This window comes from Stenella coeruleoalba, assembly GCF_951394435.1.
Source record: "Stenella coeruleoalba genome assembly, chromosome: 4".
Taxonomy (NCBI): Eukaryota; Metazoa; Chordata; class Mammalia; order Artiodactyla; family Delphinidae; genus Stenella; species Stenella coeruleoalba.
In genome coordinates this window covers 104,748,143-104,766,991 of record NC_137149.1, presented here as the reverse complement: position 1 = coordinate 104,766,991, position 18,849 = coordinate 104,748,143, and the positions used below count along the sequence as shown (strand labels likewise).

Genomic DNA, 18,849 nt, shown 5'->3' with positions numbered 1-18,849 from the left:
AAATTTAATCTTAAAACTAAAAAGCCAATTAAAATGATGAAAGTGAAGGGCTTCCCTGGTGGCGCAGTGGTTGAGAGTCCGCCTGCCGATGCAGGGGACACAGGTTCATGCCCCGGTCCGGGCAGATCCCACATGCCGCGGAGCGGCTGGGCCCGTGAGCCATGGCCGCTGAGCCTGCACGTCCGGAGCCTGTGCTCTGCAACGGGAGAGGCCACAGCAGTGAGAGGCCCGTGTACTGCACAAAAAAAAAGAAAAAAAAAATTATGAAAGTGAAAAAAAAATGTAATCTTCAGATACAATGCTTTTTCTTCATCTCTGTCTTAGCTAACCATAATATTAAATGAAAAGTCATAGTACTATTTATATTAATAAGTCTATGAATGAATAATTATGTTTATTGTAAATAGAATTTTATGTTTCTACTTCTTTGTCGACAGAAAGTGAATTTTTCTCTTAAAAAGTAAAAGTTACATTTAACATGGGGGCTGTCTTTACTTACATACATCAGAAAGTAGGGCCACCAGAGGCTCTACCGGGCCTTCAGATAGAGAGAATACTTTGGAACTCAAGAGTGGTCTCCACAGGAAGGGAGCAGAGGAGGGACAAAGGCTGCCCCCTGATTTCTTTGGGGTGACCCAGAGTGGGTAGGGAACTCACCTGAATAGCTACAAGTTAGAGTCAAGACACTTTAGGTGTTGATGAAGTAATGTCACATTTAATATTACCGGATTCAGTATCCACAGAAGTTGGTGAGAGCCTAAGAGCTAAGAACCGTAAGGAAATGTGTCAACATAAAATGCAACATTGTGAGCTCTATAAAAATAGAAAGCAAGACCACCCTACTTACAAATTCATTGAAAGGACTGAAGCACCAGCAGAGAGAGGGCCCCTTCTTCACTTCACTCCCCCTTTACCCTATAACAACATAGATGTTGACCGCAAGGGACCTAATCCAACATCAATCAGCCATTGGGAAGGGATGATTTTAAGTACAAACTGTGAGGCAGTGACCCCCATGTGTCATGCCGAGGTCAGTAGACACCTGAAGAGCCAGCAGGGCAGCTGTGCCAAAGCAACCAGGCAGAGACAAAAAGATGGGATTCTTTTAAAGACTGGCAGAGAGATCAAGTTAACTCTTCTAGGACCTGCCAAGGGAAAAGAGGAACTTGGAGTGCCGGGAGAATTGAGGTGCCAGCAATTACACAGGGGGAGCTCAGAGCCAGCACTGTTGTCATGACACTTACCCCTTCGGTTACCCTCTCAAGCTGCTGTGGAAGCTGGGGATATGTACTGATTACAGCACACTTCACTGAATTTTTTGTTTGTTTTTGTTTTTTGGTTTTTTACTGAACTTTTTAATGTAAAATTGTTGACTCAATACAAAAAAGGCCCTGTACTCAAAAGAATCTTTTGAAAACCTTTCCTATTGTTGGTTTTTACTCTAACTCCTAACATTAGGGATAATTTTAGTATTATGATAAAGGATCCTGGTATTGTTAGCATAGGAAATTGCATTTTGTCCTGCTTCCTTTGTTTAGTGTATATTAAACTTATAAAAATCAACATATGCTTTCTGACACTATCATTTTATAAATTCAATTTGAATTTAGTGACGAATGAGAACTTAGGGAATAACCCCTTGGCTTTTAACAGTTGTGGGGTTTTTTTGGGTTTTTTTTTTTTTTTTTGCGGTACGCGGGCCTCTCACTGCTGTGGCCTCTCCCGTTGCAGAGCACAGGCTCCGGACGCGCAGGCTCAGCGGCCATGGCTCACGGGCCCAGCCGCTCCGCGTGGGATCTTCCCGCACCAGGGCACGAACCCGTGTCCCTGCATTGGCAGGTGCACTCTCAACCACTGTGCCACCAGGGAAGCCCTGAACAGTTTTAAAAACTAAAGCAGTAATATATTTTAAAGGCAAAGGCAAAGAGCAAGATACTTACACATACAAGATATATGTATAAACATAAGAGCAATACTATTAGTAACATCGATAGCCTTGTTTTTTTCTTATGGACAAGACAGTTTCTATGACCTTAACTGTAACTTTCTACAGTAAGGAATATGGTACATATAATGTATGCGGGAGTAGCTGTCAAAGGAAGTCTGTTCTATATTCAACAATTTTCTAGTTAAAAAAAAACTGACTTGGCATTCAAATTAATCTTTTAATATTCATTACCTATTTATATGTAGATTGTAAATTCCTGATAGTGGTCAAGAGGCCAAGTTTCAATGGACCTGTAAAAACTGATCAGTGGGCCTCTCTGAGAGGTCTGAAGGAGGAGATCTGTTATTGTGGGAGGGAGGGAAGGTCCATAGAAAACTGCAGTTTCTTCAGCATAAAGCTTGATTTCTCTCACCATATTTCTCCAGCATTATCTTTCCTCCTTAGACAACATTATCCTTAAGCATTCAGAAGACATTTTGGATTCAGGAATGGAAATTATCTTATACTTTAGAGTAGTGGATTTCGGGTATGTATTTTTTCACTTTAAAATGCAAGTGGTTATAAGTATAAATACGATTTAAGTCAAAATTAGCAGATCATTTTCTAAGATTTACGTCAAAATTAGCTGGGTTGATCCAAAGTGTATTTCATATGGTCAGATCTTTGGGTCTTAGTTTCCACTATCACACAGTTCAAATGAGCAACATATTAAGAATAGCTTTCTGATATACGCAAAGGAACACAACTAAAAGGAGACTTTTCCTTTGGAATGGATTACTTAGAGAATTTATAAGTATACCTCCACTGGCAATCTTTCAAGGTAAAATAAGAAAACTATTTTTCCAAGATGGTTTAGGTATAATTTTATTAAAGATAGAAAGATAAATAAACTATCAAAACCTCCACTATGTCATTGACGTAATATTTGTGTTGATATGTTAGAAAATAAAAGAACCTGATTTTGCTAAAACCTTTATTTGTTCTTTCATGCTATTAATGAAGCCCTTTTTTCATAGCACTAAAGATGGAAATCACACTTGATTGAGCTTGTAGAATGATCAGTATAGCAACAGGAGATAGGGGAGAGAGAGAAAGGAACACAGAAGAGCACTGATGCATTAAATGTTCCTTTTTTAGGAAACTAGCTTCTCCTTTGAATGGTGCTGTCTTCTTCACTCACACAAAATCTGCTCATCTGCTAGAATTCACCAAACCATCTAGTGGTGTTATCCACCCCTCCCCGTGTTTTCAAGCTCAGAAATTATATCATGCTGTTCTTAAGAAGGAAAGCTTAAAATGGGCTAAATTCATAGCCCAAAATTTAGCTCCCAAACTCTCTAACCTTGTTTTATGCTTTACCAGCAGGTCTCAACCCCTATTTATTCTGCAAGTCCAGTTCTGCTTTCCTTTCCAACTTGTTGTACCTTTTGCTCTACTGGTTTTCTAGATTTTGCTTCTTGTTCTCTCCTCATAGGATGTATCCATAGATGTATACGCCACATCACTTTCACGTGTCCTCACAACACTCTCCAGCCCACCCCCTATCTGTGTCATGTCCTCAATGGGGACCCAGACTGGAGTGGGTCAAAAGAACAGGTTGGGACCAGTGCAATTTTCAATTCTGAGGCTCCACAAAAAAAGTTAAGAGTTTCCTGCTCTATGTTAGTTACAAAGAGAAATATCTCCAGCAGCAAGTTTGAAACAGCTTTTCTTATTCACAGTCATCAAAGAAATGATACTTGAACAATATTTATACCTTTGGAATCATCAAGTCCAGCTGATGTACAAACTGGGTTCTTTAGTTTGCACCCATATTTTTGTCTTCTTCTCTAATTTTGCATTTCATTCTCATAGGAGACATGACTAAAAGGAAACCTTGAAATAAAGCATCAAAGTGAATGAAAAAGTTAAGAGAAAAGCTCCAAATAGGGGAGAATAAATAATAGAGAAAAATATTTTTGAAATGAAAGTCATCATTTCAAAATATGTGAAAGGCTGATTACTAAAAATATATGGCCTGAAAAGGAAAATATTGAAAGGAAAAAATATAATGTTAATAAAAACCGTATTTGTCATTTGTCAAAACAGGACTGAAGATCAAGCATGATAGACAAATATTCCAAGATACATTTCCTAAAGGAATTACAATATTCTATGGGAACACCCCATCCAATGTCACTTGTTCAAGGTCATGTCTCTCAGACAGAGCCACTGGTTAATTTTCATAAGTCCAGCTTACTGCTTAGTATGACATTCAGGGCTGTTTGCAGTCTGGTCCCCAAGTTGTCACTATTGTAGAGGGTAGTATAATTTCATGTGTTAATTTCATGTGTCATCTTCTCTGAGCCATGGTACCCAGATACCTGGTCAACAATTATTTTGGATGTTTCTGTGAAGGGTATTTTTGTGTGTTTTAGATGAGATTTAACATTTAAATTGGTGGACTTTGGATAAAGCAGATTACCCTCTGTAATGTGGGTGGGCCTTATCCATCCAGCTGAAGGTCTCAATATAAACAAGGCTGAGCAAGAAGGAATTCAGCCAGCAAACTGCATTTGAACTTGAACTGCAACTCTTCCATAAAGTTGCAGTATGCCAGCCTCTGCAGATTCTGGACTTACCAATCCTCTACAACCATGAGCCAACTTCTTAAAATAAATCTCTCTCTCTCTCAAAATCTTTCTCCATATAGAGGGTAGAGATGGAGACATAGATGCATCCTCTTGGTTCTGTTTCTCTGGAGAACCCTGCCCAGTGCAGGTAGTAATAAGATCATGGATTCTATAATCAGAATTATATGGATTTAGGACCCAGCTCTGCCATTTACTAACTGTATAATATATATTGGGAAAGTTACCTCTCTAAGCCTCAGTTTCCTCATTTTAAAAATAGGAATAGGGCTTCCCTGGTGGCGCAGTGGTTGAGAGTCCGCCTGCTGATGCAGGGGACACGGATTCGTGCCCCGGTCTGAGAAGATCCCACATGCCGCGGAGCGGCTGGGCCCGTGAGCCATGGCTGCTGAGCCTGCGCGTCCGGAGCCTGTGCTCCGCAACGGGAGAGGCCGCAACAGTGAGAGGCCCGCATACCAGGAAAAAAAAAAAAAAGAAAGGAATAAAACAACCGCCTCAATTCTCTAGCCATGCCAGATTACATGGCATGTAATCTAGTATCTCTATTCTTTTGTTTCTGCTGCTCCCTTGCCTGTCGTAAATTTGTTCCTGTTTACCTAGCAAAACCTTACTTTTCCTTCCACACCTGCAGTGGTTTTAAAAATATGTTCATGGGACCTGGTGGCTCAGTGGTTAAGAATCTGCTTGCCAATGCAGGGGACACAGGTTCGAGCCCTGGTCCGGGAAGATCCCACATGCTGCGGAGCAACTAAGCCCATGCACCACAACTACTGAGCCCGCATGCCACAACTACTGAAGCTCGCACGCCTAGAACCTGTGCTCCATAACAAGAGAAGCCGCCGCAGTGAGAAGCCCACACACTGCAACGAAGAGTAGCCCCCGCTCTCTGCAACTAGAGAAAGCTTGCGCGCAACCAAGACCCAACGTAGACAAAGATAAAAATAATTTTTTAAAAAAAGATTAAAAATATAAAAAATATGTTCACAAATTCTTTGATACTGTTCCCTTCAAGTTTAATTCCCTTCCCTTTCAGTACAGGTTGGACTTATTGACTTGCTTCAATAAATAGAACATAACAGAAGTGATAGTAGAACATGTCCCAGATTAAGCTATAAAATGACTGCAGCTTCCATCTTGGTCTCCCTCTCCCCCTCTCTCTCATCACTTGTGATGGAGGAGCCAGTCGCCTGGTCATGAGCAGCCCTATGGAGAGACCCAGTGTCTAGGAACTGAAGCCTCCTGCCTACAGCCACATGACTGAACTTAAAAGCAGATTCTCCGGTCCCGTCATGATTTCAGCTCTAGCCAACAACTTCATTGCAACCTCATGAGAGATCCTGAACTAGAACCACCCAGCTAAGGTACTTACAGTTCTTGAGGCTCAGAAACCATGTGAGGTACTAAATACTTATTGTTTTACACAGCTAAGTTTTGAGGTAATTTGTTCAACAGAAACTAATTAATGCCACATTCAAGTCTATAAAGCCTTTCCTGACCAACACAGAGAATTTCTCCTCTCTGTTTCTTCCCTTGTGCAAGGCTGGGAGCTAATAGAGAGTGGGCCATTTTTAACTGTATTAAGTGAAAAAAAAAAAAAAAGATTAAACTCAAGCCTGGCACATAAAGGGTTACAAGCGTTAAGCTAACAATTAGTGTTCCCTATGTGTCACACATTGGTCCAAGCCTTTTGTAAATATTACCTCATTTAGTCCTCATAAAAACCTTGAAGATATACTATTAGTATCCCCTGTTTTACAGTTGATGAAACTGAGGTCAAGTTATAGAGAAGATGGTTCACTTGCTCATGGTCACACAGCTAGTAAATGTTGACTTAAGAAATGAATGAATGGAAGTTTCTTACAAACAGGACCACATATGACTCTTAGAATCTCGTATGGTGCCTACCCCAGTATTCAAATGGGTCCCAAATATTTACTAAATCACTGTCTGGTAATAGAAGCAGCTTATGTATGTGAGAAAAAAGTCTTGGAAACCCTGATCGTGGATAATTTAAATCGATTCCCCAAACATAATTCTTTTCCTTCACTGAGAAGAAGTAAAGATTACAGTAAACATTTGTTGTGATGAGACTAAAAATACACTTTGGAAGATGTTTACCTGTCTCTCCACACCTCCCACATACACATAATGCTCGACAAGAAATATAATGTATTTGTAGTTTGATTATGTAAGATATACAAAAATATTTTTTTCCAAATTTACTAAATTTGGTAGCTGAGCATTCAAAACAGTTTGTGAGAGTAAAATGGTGTTATTTTAATTATGTATTTTCCTCCCAAGAAGAAGGAAAGAATGTTCCTTTTTGATTTACAAATTTCAAACAGTGGCCTCTATTTGACGTCTGGGGCTACTTTTAATAAAGCATGCAACCAATGATCCCTCCCAGTGAAGTCTTTCTAAATAAGCACCCAAGTATGAGAAACCTAAAGCCAGTTTCTATTCAGAGTTGGTCAAAATCTGGAAAGCAGCTGCGGCTTCCTATTTTAGAATTTTTGACTTTTCTTTGAGCACTTCTCCCCACTTAATAGTAAGTAGGAGGTATAAAATAAACAAGGACCTACTGTATAGCACAGGGAACTATATTCAATATCTTGTAATAACATATAATGGAAAAGAATCTGAAAAAGAATAGATATCTATATATAACTGAATCACTTTGCTGTGCACCTGAAACTAATACAACATTGTAAATCAACTACCCTTCAACAAAAAAAATAGTAAGTAGGTGGTCTTTGTATTATTTGGTGAATGTGGACTCCTTTTCTCTTAATGTCTATTTGACAGGCTTACTCCTCTCACTTTGTGTCTCTGTAGAGATTAAAGAAAACAAGTACTTCCGGAGCTATAAAAAGGATCCTTAAGTGTACATAAATGCTAAAAGTAAGTGATTATAATGACAATGAATCACTTTCTTTGTTCCTGTAGGCCTTAGTATTTCTCCGACAAGATAGTACCTTCATAGATTGTCTGCTGGGAACATTACCCTAAAATTTCATTTAAGACAAGGAGACTAGAAATTTTTGTCATTAGAGATTAAATATAACCTTATCTTCTATACTCATAAAAAGGTAAGCAGTCCATTTCTAATTATTTTTCTTGAAAGATTACAGATAGCAAACCACTTTGTTCATCAACTTGATTCCCTTCAGTTGTCCTAGACTTCTGGAGGGGGTCTCACTTTACATTATATTGCATTTCAGAACAGAGCTTTTATTCTGAGAGCACACTGTTTCTCAGCTTCCTCCTTTTTTCTTTTTTTTTTTTGCAGTACGCGGGCCTCTCACTGTTGTGGCCTCTCGCGTGTGCTCCGGACGCGCAGGATCAGCGGCCATGGCTCACGGGCCCAGCCGCTCCGCGACATGTGGGATCTTCCCAGACTGGGGCACGAACCCGTGTCCCCTGCAGCGGCAGGCGGACTCTCAACCACTGCGCCACCAAGGAAGCCCTCAGCTTCCTCCTTAGTCTGCATTTGAAGCAGGACATGTTTATATTTCAAGATTCAATGTTCTAGTCATGAAATAAAACAAGTGTAAGAAAATCTTAATAACCTGTTTTCAAGCAAAAATCAACTCTCTAGTAACACAAATATTAACTAGTCACTAAAAACTTTTATTTAATATTTGTTCTAAGATTAAAGGCAAGCCAAAAATAACCATAGGGTATTTTTGTTCGAAGACTTCCACGCAAGCCAGTAATACCCACAGGGTGAGGCAGTAAAGGGTAGTGACTAAAAGCACATCAGGCTCTGGAGTCAGGCAAACTGGGTTTGAATCCTGGCTCTGCCTCTCCAAGCTGTGTGACCAGTCTTGAGGATTTACTTTACCTCTTTCGGTTGTTTATTTTTACTTTACCTCTTTATCTTCTGAAAAATGAGGATAACAAAAATACCTACAGTAGAGGAGAGCTGCAGGAATAAACAGAAGCGAATGCAATAGAAGTGCTTTGTGCAATGCCTGGTATACAGGGAGTAATCAATATATTTTAGTTATTATTATTCTCAAATACCACATAGAAAGGTGGTAGTTTTATTAATTAAATAATAAATATTATTTTATTAGTAAATAATCAATTGCTATTTTATTAATTAAATATTGTTATTAATATTAATTAAATATTATTAAATGTTAATTTTTTAAATTTTAGTAAAATTTTTACTATTTGTGACAAAATATTCCTAAAAATATTTTAAAAATGAAAAAATATGAATTCCTTACCAATACAAGGATTTTAATGTTTTCTTTATATGCCTTATTTATTTTCTCAGGGAATTTCAAAGTCTTTCCATTTGTTACAACTACACTTAATTTTTTAAAAAACTACTACAGTTATTAACAAAAAAGAGATGTTGATTAAAAGTAAGGTCTTTGAATGAATAGTAAAGAAAAAGAATGTCCATATATTTTGCTAGGACAACTGGAACAAGTTCCTTACCCACCAATTAATTACTTGTAATTATATTTACAGTATTCTAGATTAAGTTGTCACTGGTAATCTCACAGGCAGTAAGGCAGTTTTGTTAAAACTAAGTTTCAAGGGCTTCCCTGGTGGCGCAGTGGTTGAGAGTCTGCCTGCCGATGCAGGGGACACGGGTTTGTGCCCCGGTTTGGGAAGATCCCACATGTCGCGGAGCGGCTGGGCCCGTGAGCCATGGCCGCTTAGCCTGCGCGTCCGGAGCCTGTGCTCCGCAACGGGAGAGGCCACAGTGAGAACTCTTAAATACTCAGGTTACATTTTCATTGATTCAACTCTTCTGCCAAGCAATTTGGCAAATGGGTATTCATCAAAAGCCGTAAAAGTATAAATACCGTTGGACCCAGGAATAACCCAGAAAAGGTTACACATGAAGATGTTAATTGTATTCTTTTTGGTTTTTTCCCCTTCTCCTTTTTTTTTTTTTTTTTTTGGTAACAGCTGTATTGCCCTCTCAGACAATTCACCTATTTAATGTGTACCATTCAATAGTTTTTAGTATATTTAGTTTGCAACCATCATCAAAATCAATTGTAAAATAGCTTCATCAAAAAGGAATGCCAAGGGCTTCCCTGGTGGCGCAGTAGTTGAGAATCTGCCTGCCGATGCAGGGGACACGGGTTCGAGTCCTGGTCTGGGAAGTTCCCACATGCCGCGGAGCAACTAGCCCCGTGAGCCACAATTACTGAGCCTGCGCGTCTGGAGCGTGCGCTCCGCAACAAGAGAGGCCACGATAGTGAGAGGCCCGCGCACTGCGATGAAGAGTGGCCCCCGCTCGCCGCAACTAGAGAAAGCCCTCGCACAGAAACGAGGAGCCAACACAGCCATAAATAAACAAATAAATAAATAAAATTTGAAAAAAAAAAAAAGGAATGCCAAAACTTTTACCTATCATTTCCCAATCCCATCCCCATCCTCAGTCTCAAGCAACCACTAATCTACTTTCTATCGATAGATTTGCCTATTCTGGACATTTCATACAAATGGAATCATTATGCTAAGTGAAATAAGCCAGCCACAAAGGACTGCACATTGTTTTCATGGGTCATTCATGTTACATCATATTTCAGTACCTCCTTATTATGGCCAAATAACATTCCATATTATAGATATACCACATTTGACTTACACTCGTGTTGTTTCACCTTTTTGGCCATTATGAATAATGCTGTTATGAACAGTCACGTACAAGTCTCTGTGTGGACAGGTTTACATTTCTCTTGACTACATATCTCGGAATGGAATTGGTATTATTCTTAAAGTAGTGAAAATCAGAAGCAATTTCATGGTCCTGCAGTGAATGGTATTGTGCAAAACAATGTTGCCAATGTGTTATAGAAGGAAGACCATGTAGCAATAAAGCCCACGTAAGAAAGACTACATGAGGTGAAAAAAGCAAAATACGATCCACCTAAAATCCTTCCTGGGCTTCCCTTCCCTGTTCTGTCATAGGTACCTGCCCCCTGCCCCAGCCTTCAATTCTCTGAGGACCAGCCACACTACCTTTCCGAGATTTTTAGAATGTCTCAGCTCGAGTCTTTGCACTTGTTGTTTCCTCTGCCTGTAACACTCTTTCCCCAATTCTATGCCCAAGTGGTTTCAAGTCTCACCTTAAATGTCTCTTCCTCACAGAAACCTCCTCTGATATCCCTGACTAGGCTAGGATTAAGTGTTTCCATAGCAGCCTGCAATTTTCCATCTTAATACTTTTGATACTGGTAATTGTTTATTCAGTCAGTAATAAAATATTGAGAGCCTCTTACATGCAGGAATACAGGGTGAAATAAAACATGCAAGATCCCTGCCATCCTAGACCTTATATTCTAAGGAGAGAATACAATGTACGAGTAAGCAAATCAACGTACTGGGTGATTTTAGATAGTGATAATTAGCTCGGTGTTTGGATTGTAAACTCCATGAAGGTAGAAGCTATTTGTCCTGGTTAATTCCAGCTTGCTAGACTTATTAGCCCCTGGCTCGCTGAATAAGCTTAAAACAAATTTAAGTGACTTAAAATAGGCATATAAAAGACAAATGGAAATACAAATCAACTACTTCTGTAAATGGTTGAGTTTGAGGGTTTTCTTCTCTTTCAAAACTTTCTGTAATTCTACTCTTCTTTTTATAACTAAAACGATTAAAAGATGAGCAAAATTTACCATAGGTCCGTAAAGGAACCCCAAATAAAACACATTTATATGTCACCACTCACTCATTAAAGACCTGGTAATAAAACCTACTCGGAAATACTCAGATGTGTTGGTTAAGTGGATAGAATTCCCTTGGCGCGTTACAAAGCAGGTTCCCTGCTGCCAGCAATATAATTTACTGTTTTAGAAGGTGCCTGAGCCTACGCTCCCTGCAATTTCCCGATTTCTAATGCGCTTTAAAATCTCCCTCCACCCACGACGTGGCAGCGAAAAAACGCGCAATTCTATTTACACGTCAATGGTAAGAAGAGAACACAGAACTTTTTGCGAGGTCAACAAAGAACGCAAGATCTTTACACAACAGATCGCGGCCCTTTCTAACAAATCCTTTTACAAGCCCCAGAGACAAAGACAGACTGGATAAAACCACGTAACGCTCGGTTCGGTCAGAGGAGCATCCCTATAAGACCCCACCCCCAAGCGAAGCGCTCAGCTGCTTCTTTCTTCCCTGGGGCGCATGCGCAGCGCACTCTCCGGCCACCGCACGCCTCTTCCAGCGAGCTGAGGAGGCGCTTACGTCACCGTGCAGTCGAAGAGGAACCCTTCCTCTCCTCCAAGGAAAACGAGTCCATGCACATTTAGCTTCTCTTAGCCCTCCTCCCACCCCAATGCCAGAGATTTTCCCAGCCCGTTTCCAACAGCCCAGCTTTTTGCCGGACTTCTCTGTACGTTCGCTGGACGGAGAAGGCGGCGGGGAGGAAAACGGGAGAGGGTCCAGAGGCCAGTTCAGTGTTGTTTACAAGGAGTGAGCGCGTCTAGGAATCGGTCCGCGAGGGCGGAGCTGACGAAACCGGCACTTCTTTCTTCTTTCCCCTCCCTCCCCAGCCTTCCCCGCGAGCGGACGCGGCAGCGCCTCTGTCTCGTTTTTTCTTATTTTTTCCCCCCCTTTCCCCTTCCTTTTTTTTTCCTTTTCTCCCTTTCCCCCCTTTCACCATTTCCCCTCGGAGGCGCTTCCCCCGGGCAGGGGCAGAGCCGGTCTCACCCCCCGCCTCTCCCCGGTCCCCGCCGCCCTATGGCGAGAGGGAACCCCCTCCCCACCCGGGCACAAGCGGCGGCGGTTGGAGGAGCGGGACCGGCGGCGGCCTCAGGTCCGGGGGCGTCATGGAACTAATTCGCTGACCGACCCACAGGCCGCAGCCGTGCGTCCCGCTCGAGCGCCAGCGCCCGCGCTCTCCGGCCCGGTTCCCCTTCTTCTCCCTCCTCAGTCGGCCCAGTCCTCGTCCCGCGCGCCCCGTCACCGCGCGCTGAAGAAAATGAGGTGGTAACGGGCCGCCGGATGACCCCTCGTCACCACTGTGAGGCCTACAGCTCTGCCGGGGAGGAGGAGGAGGAGGAGGAAGAGGAGGAGAAGGTGAGCGGGCGGGGACGGGGGGGGCTCCACGCGTCCCCGCGACCCGCGCGCGAGCCCCCTGCAGCCCCGCGCCGCCGGCGCGCGCCCCTCGGCTGAGCCCCGCCCCCGCCGTCCCCTTCGGGAAACCTCCTGGACGCCCCTCTTGTCTCCTCGCGCCTACAACTCAGGCACCTGCCCAGTTTGGAAACGGCGCCGCTGGGTTCCCTTTCGGGCCAATTTTCCCGTCGGCGACTAACTTTCTTGCAGCAACAGCAAGCTGCCTCCTAGTGCGCGTTCTAGGGCCCGCGAGCCTGTGCGGTACACAAAGAAGGGGACACACCCCCGCCCCTAGATCTCGACGCCTCCGCGGGACCCGCGGGAACATCATTCACATTGCTGAGCGGGCGGGATGGGGGAGGAGGACGGATGAATGGGGTGAGCCGCTGCGGGAGCTCGGGGGAGGGGCACGTTTCCCGGGGTTGGGGTGAGTCGGGGGAATCTGGAGAGGAGGTGAGCTTTGAATTGCACCCTGTAGGGCAGATAATACCGGAAATTTGAAAAGAGGGCAGAAGCCCCTCTGCAGAGCTAGAAGTTCCACTGCAGATCGTTTTGTTAGGAGTTGAGAATTAGATGGCAAAATAGTGGAAGGTATCGCTCCGGAGGTAGGATGGAATCAGACTGGAGATCTTTGAATGTTAGGCTAAAATATTTAGCTTTTATTCTGTCAGCGGGAGACACTCAACGTTTGAGCAGCAGCAGTGTGGCTTTAGGATGTTAATAATAACACTTGTTGAGGCTTATTATCGGAGAGGCATCGTTATAAGTGGTTTGCAACTTATTGAATCTTCACGGGGCAGGTAGTTCAGGAGCATTTTACGGATGAGTGAAACTGAGGCTCCGTAAGATTAATTTTCCCACTAGAAGGCAGCTAGAACCCGGTGGCCAGAATTCCAGGCCAGGCAGTCTGTGCTATACAGTCTCTGTCCCGGAACAGATTAAAGGCAGAGGAAATAGAAGGGAACGGACAAATAGATTAAGAAAGAAGGGACAGGATTCAGATTTGCTAGTCTGGGACCATACGCATCAGAGATTCTAAACTTCTGGACTAGAAGAAGTTTCTCAATACTGATGAAGAGCAGACTAGTAGAATCAGCGTGTGTCGGGAAGGTGCACCGGGATGGTTTGCGGTTAAACTGAGATAAGTGAGTTTACGTGGCAATGTGACGTCCTAGTATCAGTAGTTTAGAATGGAACTCTAAAATGTTTCTTGGTCAAGATTGGAAGCTTAAAGTGTGTGTACATGTTCTATTCTGATTGTATACTACTTAAAAATGAAAAGTATTCATTTTTCTGTCCATGTTTCTTCATCTTTGAAGGGGGCTTAATAATAATACAGACTTAATAATTATACCCTCCTTTGTGTTTGAGGAGTTAATATGGCATAGTACTTTGAACAATACCTGGCCAAGTAGTAAGCACTCATTGTTTTTAGTTGTTAAGCACTTAACAAGTGTAAGCTCTTATTATTTATTTGGCACAGTGCTAAACTCTGGAGAGTGTTTGCCATCAAGGAACTCATGGTTAGTAGGAGAGACCAGCCTACAAGTAGTCAGCTCTCACGGAGCAATTAAATGCAAAAGTAGAATTATGTTCAAGTACATATGATGCAAATGACAACTCTGTAGGAAGGAGGGTGCAAGCTAGAGAAGGACATTTCAAGTTGAAAGAACAGTATGTGGAGAGTCATGGAGATTGGGATAAAGCAGAGTGTTTTGGAATTATAAGTACCTGTAGTTCATTATTAGGTTAAGGACGTAAAGTCAAGGAGATAATAATAGAACATGAGGTTTTTGTATGGTCACATTAATAAATCCCTCTTCTTATAAGAGGAACTAAGATCCGGAAGTCAGCACCAGTACAAAATTATTAATGGAGTTGGTGTTTTGAACATAATAAATACAGTAATTCCATGTTAATGAAGTTGTTTCTGTTGTATACCCAGCACTGTGCAGCACTTTTCCTCAGAAGAGCAAGAGGCCCTGTATGCTGATTTGTAACATAGTTAATGCTGTACAATAAGTGTTTTATAAACTATTCACTCAGACATTAAGGTATTTGATAAACATAGAGGAAGAAGCAGAAGCAGCAATTGAAAGAATGGGAGGAGAAATGTGAAACGCTCAAGGTCAAAGTTTATGGAATATGCCAACCAAAATACAGTCTTTTTGTTTTTTAGTTCCTAGAGACTTTTCTGAGCGTTCAGAATTCTGAATGTGACCATTAATGGGCATAAAATAACAACATAAAACTATAAAGTTCTGTTATTTAAAACAGTAAGTTTATATTTTTAATGTTTGTGTTTTATTTCTTAGCAGGATTCATTTTTCATCTAGCTCAAATAATCTGTTTTAAAACATTAGAAAGCAGCCTTGTGGATTGTTAGTAAAAGAAGTAGAATTCAAGCCAGCGCTTTCTCCACTGTATCATATTTTAAAAAAGGAATGTAGAACATTTTCTCATAAATTATGGTTTCTGTTTTGTTTTGCTTTTTCTGTGTTGTTAACTTGTAAATAATTTCAAAAAGAAACTACCTGGATTCACTTATTTTCAGCCTTTTACTCCATTTGTTTTATCGTGTCTTCCCTCCCCTCATCTTCCACCCCCTCTCTCTACAGCATTCATTATGGCCCTTTACACCTAAATTTTTCAGTGTGTATTTCCTGAGAATAGGGATATTCTTTTACAGAGTCACAGTAAAGTTACCAACTTCAGTAAATTTTAAATTGATAATTTACTTTTGTCAAATCTGTCCAAATTCTCATTATGTCAGTTGACCCCAAAATGACCTTTATAGCACTTTTCTCTGCAGTACAGGATCCAGTCTAGGGTAAGGTACTGCACTTTTATTTTTCTGTAGCTTGGAAAATCTGGAACATCCCCACAGGTGTCCTCCATCCTTTTTGTTTCTCACTTGTATTATTTATACCTCATTTTTAAAGTTTAAGGAAATTTGAACTCTTTTTTTTTTTTTCCTTTGTTACATTTCCCTATTGTGAGCAAAGAATGATTGCTTTCTTTTCTTCTGTTGATACAGTGTGTTACACTGATTTATGAATGTTAAACCAACTTTGCCTTCCTGGGCTAAATCCCACTTGGTTATGGTGTATAATCCCTTTTTTATGTTTTCAGATACAGATTGCTAGTATTTTGTTGAGGAATTCTGCATCTGTATTTAAGAGATACTGGTCTGTAGTTTTCGTGCTGTTGTCTTTGGTTTTGGTAGCAGGATAATAACTGGCTTCATAAAATGAGAAGGCCTCCTCCTCTAGTTTTTGGAAGAGTTTGTGAAGAATTTGTATTAGTTTTTCTGTAAACGTTTGGTAGAATTCACCAGCAAAGACACTGGGGCACGGGCTTTTCTTTGACACTAGTTTCTTTACTAATTCAGTCTCTTTAGTACTTGGTATATGACTATTCAGCTTTTTCTGTTGTCAGTTTTGATAGTTTGTTTCTAGGTGTTTGTCTTTTTCATCTAAGTTGTCCAATTTATTTGCATACAATTGTTAATAAAAATTTCTTTATGATCCTTTTTATTTCTGTAACATAGGTAGTAATGTCCCTTCTTTATTCCTGATTTTAGTACTTGATCTCTTTTTTCTTGGGCAGTGTAGCTAATGGTTTGCCAATTTTGTTGATCTTTTCAAAGAACCAACTTTTTTGGTTTCATTGATTTTTCTCTATTTTTCTGTTCTCTACTTCCTTAATTTCCACTCTGATATTTATTATTTTCTTTCTTCTGACTTGCTTTAGGTATAGTTTGTTTCTTCCAGTGTCTTAAAGTGGAAGGTTAGAATGTTAACTTGTGATCTTTTTTTTTTCTTGTTTATTGAAGTATAGTTGATTTACAGTATTGTTTCAGGCGTATAGCAAAGTGATTCAGTTATACCTATGAGATCTTTTTTAATATAGGCATTTACAAGTATTTCATTGTTTCCTGTAAGTTTTAGTATGTTTGATCTTTTTTATTCATCTCAAAGTATTTTCTAATTTCCCTTATGATTTCTTCTTTGACGCAGATTCCTTTGTTTTAAAAAAGTTGTTATATCATCTAAATATTTGAAAGTCTTATTAAGGGCCTTAATTATAGAAGATTGAAGAACAAGAATCCCTTGAATCTGAACTTATACTTCTTTACATGACTCTATCCTATATGTTCCTGTCAGGTCCCCCACCCATCCTACCCTAAAAGTAATCTTCAAAGGAATCGTTGTAAAGGAAGAGTAATTACTAGGGGCAGCCACCCATTGGGGTATGCTGAGAAGGCTGGCAGATCCTGGTGAACCACCCTGTTGAGAGTAGCTAAAGGAATGAAATAAGTAAGTTTTGACAATCAATTACAGACCAAAATTAGGTTTAGAAGAAGTTCTTAGAACCTATGAAGTTCGGTCTCCATCCAATATAGGTGTTTCTTCTAAATACGTCTAGACAGGTGAACATCTAGTTTATACTCTGTTTCTGACGTTGATATTTACGTTTGCATTCGATGAAGTTGTAGTGACTCTGTTTATCTAATTGTGGAGAATTTGAGAAAAGTACCAGTGCAACAAAATTGGAATCTCAGAACATCTAAGCAGAATGTAACAGTAGATAGAACTTAACAAGATGACTTTTTTTAAAGGAAAAAACGCATTTAACGTCCTGAACAAGGATGTAACGCACCTCCCGCCGCCCAAAGGCACCAAAAACCCATACAAGGTGGGGGTGGAGGGGAAGTTCACCTAAGAGTTACCTTAGAAAGCCTTAAGAGTTTTAGTTGAGCATTAATTTTATCTGAATTGATAATGTGGTGTAGCCTTTAAAAAAATAGCTAATGATCTTAGACTGCATTAAATTAAACGTGCTAATTTAGAAGAGCAAAAACAATGTCATGTGAGAAACTTTTGAATGGTTTTTCAGCAATGCAGTGGATGAACTGGTGAGCATGATAGCAGCCTTTAAACATTGAAGAATTCACCTGTGAAAGAGATTAGACTTGGGTTTGTTTGTTTTGGTTATGGTTTTTTGTTTTTGGCCCCGAGGGTTGAAATGAGCCTTTGGTTGTGTCTCTGTTTCATCAGGATACCGTGGGATGGGCACTGTGAGTAATAAAAACATGATATTTGTAGATATGACTGCAAGGGAATTTATAATTTATTAGGGGAGATAGTCCTTGGAAGAAATTACCTTTGAGTTGGACCTTTCGGATAGTTATTATTTTCCACTTTCTAAGTTATTTAACTTTATTCTGCTTAGTATGAAAAGCACTTCATGCTTGATATAGAAAAATTGCAAAAACCCAGGAGTTTAAAGAAGCAAAAAGAAAAAAAATTACAATCCAGTTAACCAGTTTGCAATAGGTTGAATAGTAAGTGAAGTATGTGGGTGATAAATAGGAAAGAGGATAGTAGCTGAAGTTGGGGCAGAGGGAACATGGAAATTGAAGATTAGGTTTGTATTTTTTGTTTTTTCAAATTTTAAATTTTTATCAAAAATTAGGAACTTTTCACATGTTAATTCTAGACATTGAATTTTTTTAAAAAGAATCCCTGGAATTTGAAGCATATACGTAATACAGGTCCAGAGTTGAAAAACGGGAATAGTTATATGAGGTCTATAATGAAAAACCACATTCCTCTGCTGCTTGGCTTCTCCACCCTTTTCTCATTCCCCAGAGGTTAATCACTCTCAGCTCTTACCTATTTCTCTTGTTATTTAAGATCATATTTTCAAGTAACTTACCTATTGCTGTTTTTTCGATATTTAAGTTTTAGATATTATTTATGGTTTTCCTTTGAAGTATAAAGATGAGGCTCTCATTCTACCTTCTCCCAACACCCCTCATCCTGCCAGTGTAGTTTTATTACAGCGTTTGTGTTGAAATCTCTATCCAGTATTTTATTATTATTGCTGTGTAAATATTGTGGTATATTATTATGTTTATTGTCTTGCATAATGTCTTTCTCTGAATTTAATAACCTTATCAGTTGCTTAGCTTCATCAATCTAGTTAAGTGTTTTCACATTCTTCAGCAGCTTCTCAATCCAATTTTCCATACACAGTGAAACCTCTGTAGTTTCCTTTTTTTTTAAGAAACATAGAAACGTCTCTCGGACTCTGAGATGCCTTGTACTGTGTTGCTCTTTAGACTTGCTGCTCATTTTAGATTGCCAGTTACTCTACTGTTGAGCTTTCTAGATCAAC

At 40.3% G+C, this 18,849-nt stretch overlaps 1 protein-coding gene across 1 annotated transcript in view; it reads left to right on the top strand.

Moving 5' to 3' along the window:
* The first annotated feature begins 12,084 nt into the window (after positions 1-12,084).
* The window catches only part of CCNI (cyclin I), a 32,346-nt gene continuing 25,581 nt past the window's right edge, over positions 12,085-18,849 (top strand). Inside the window, 1 exon segment of the mRNA XM_079920722.1 lies at positions 12,085-12,630. Within this exon segment, the coding sequence (XP_079776848.1) occupies positions 12,556-12,630 (75 nt within the window). The 5' untranslated portion in view covers positions 12,085-12,555.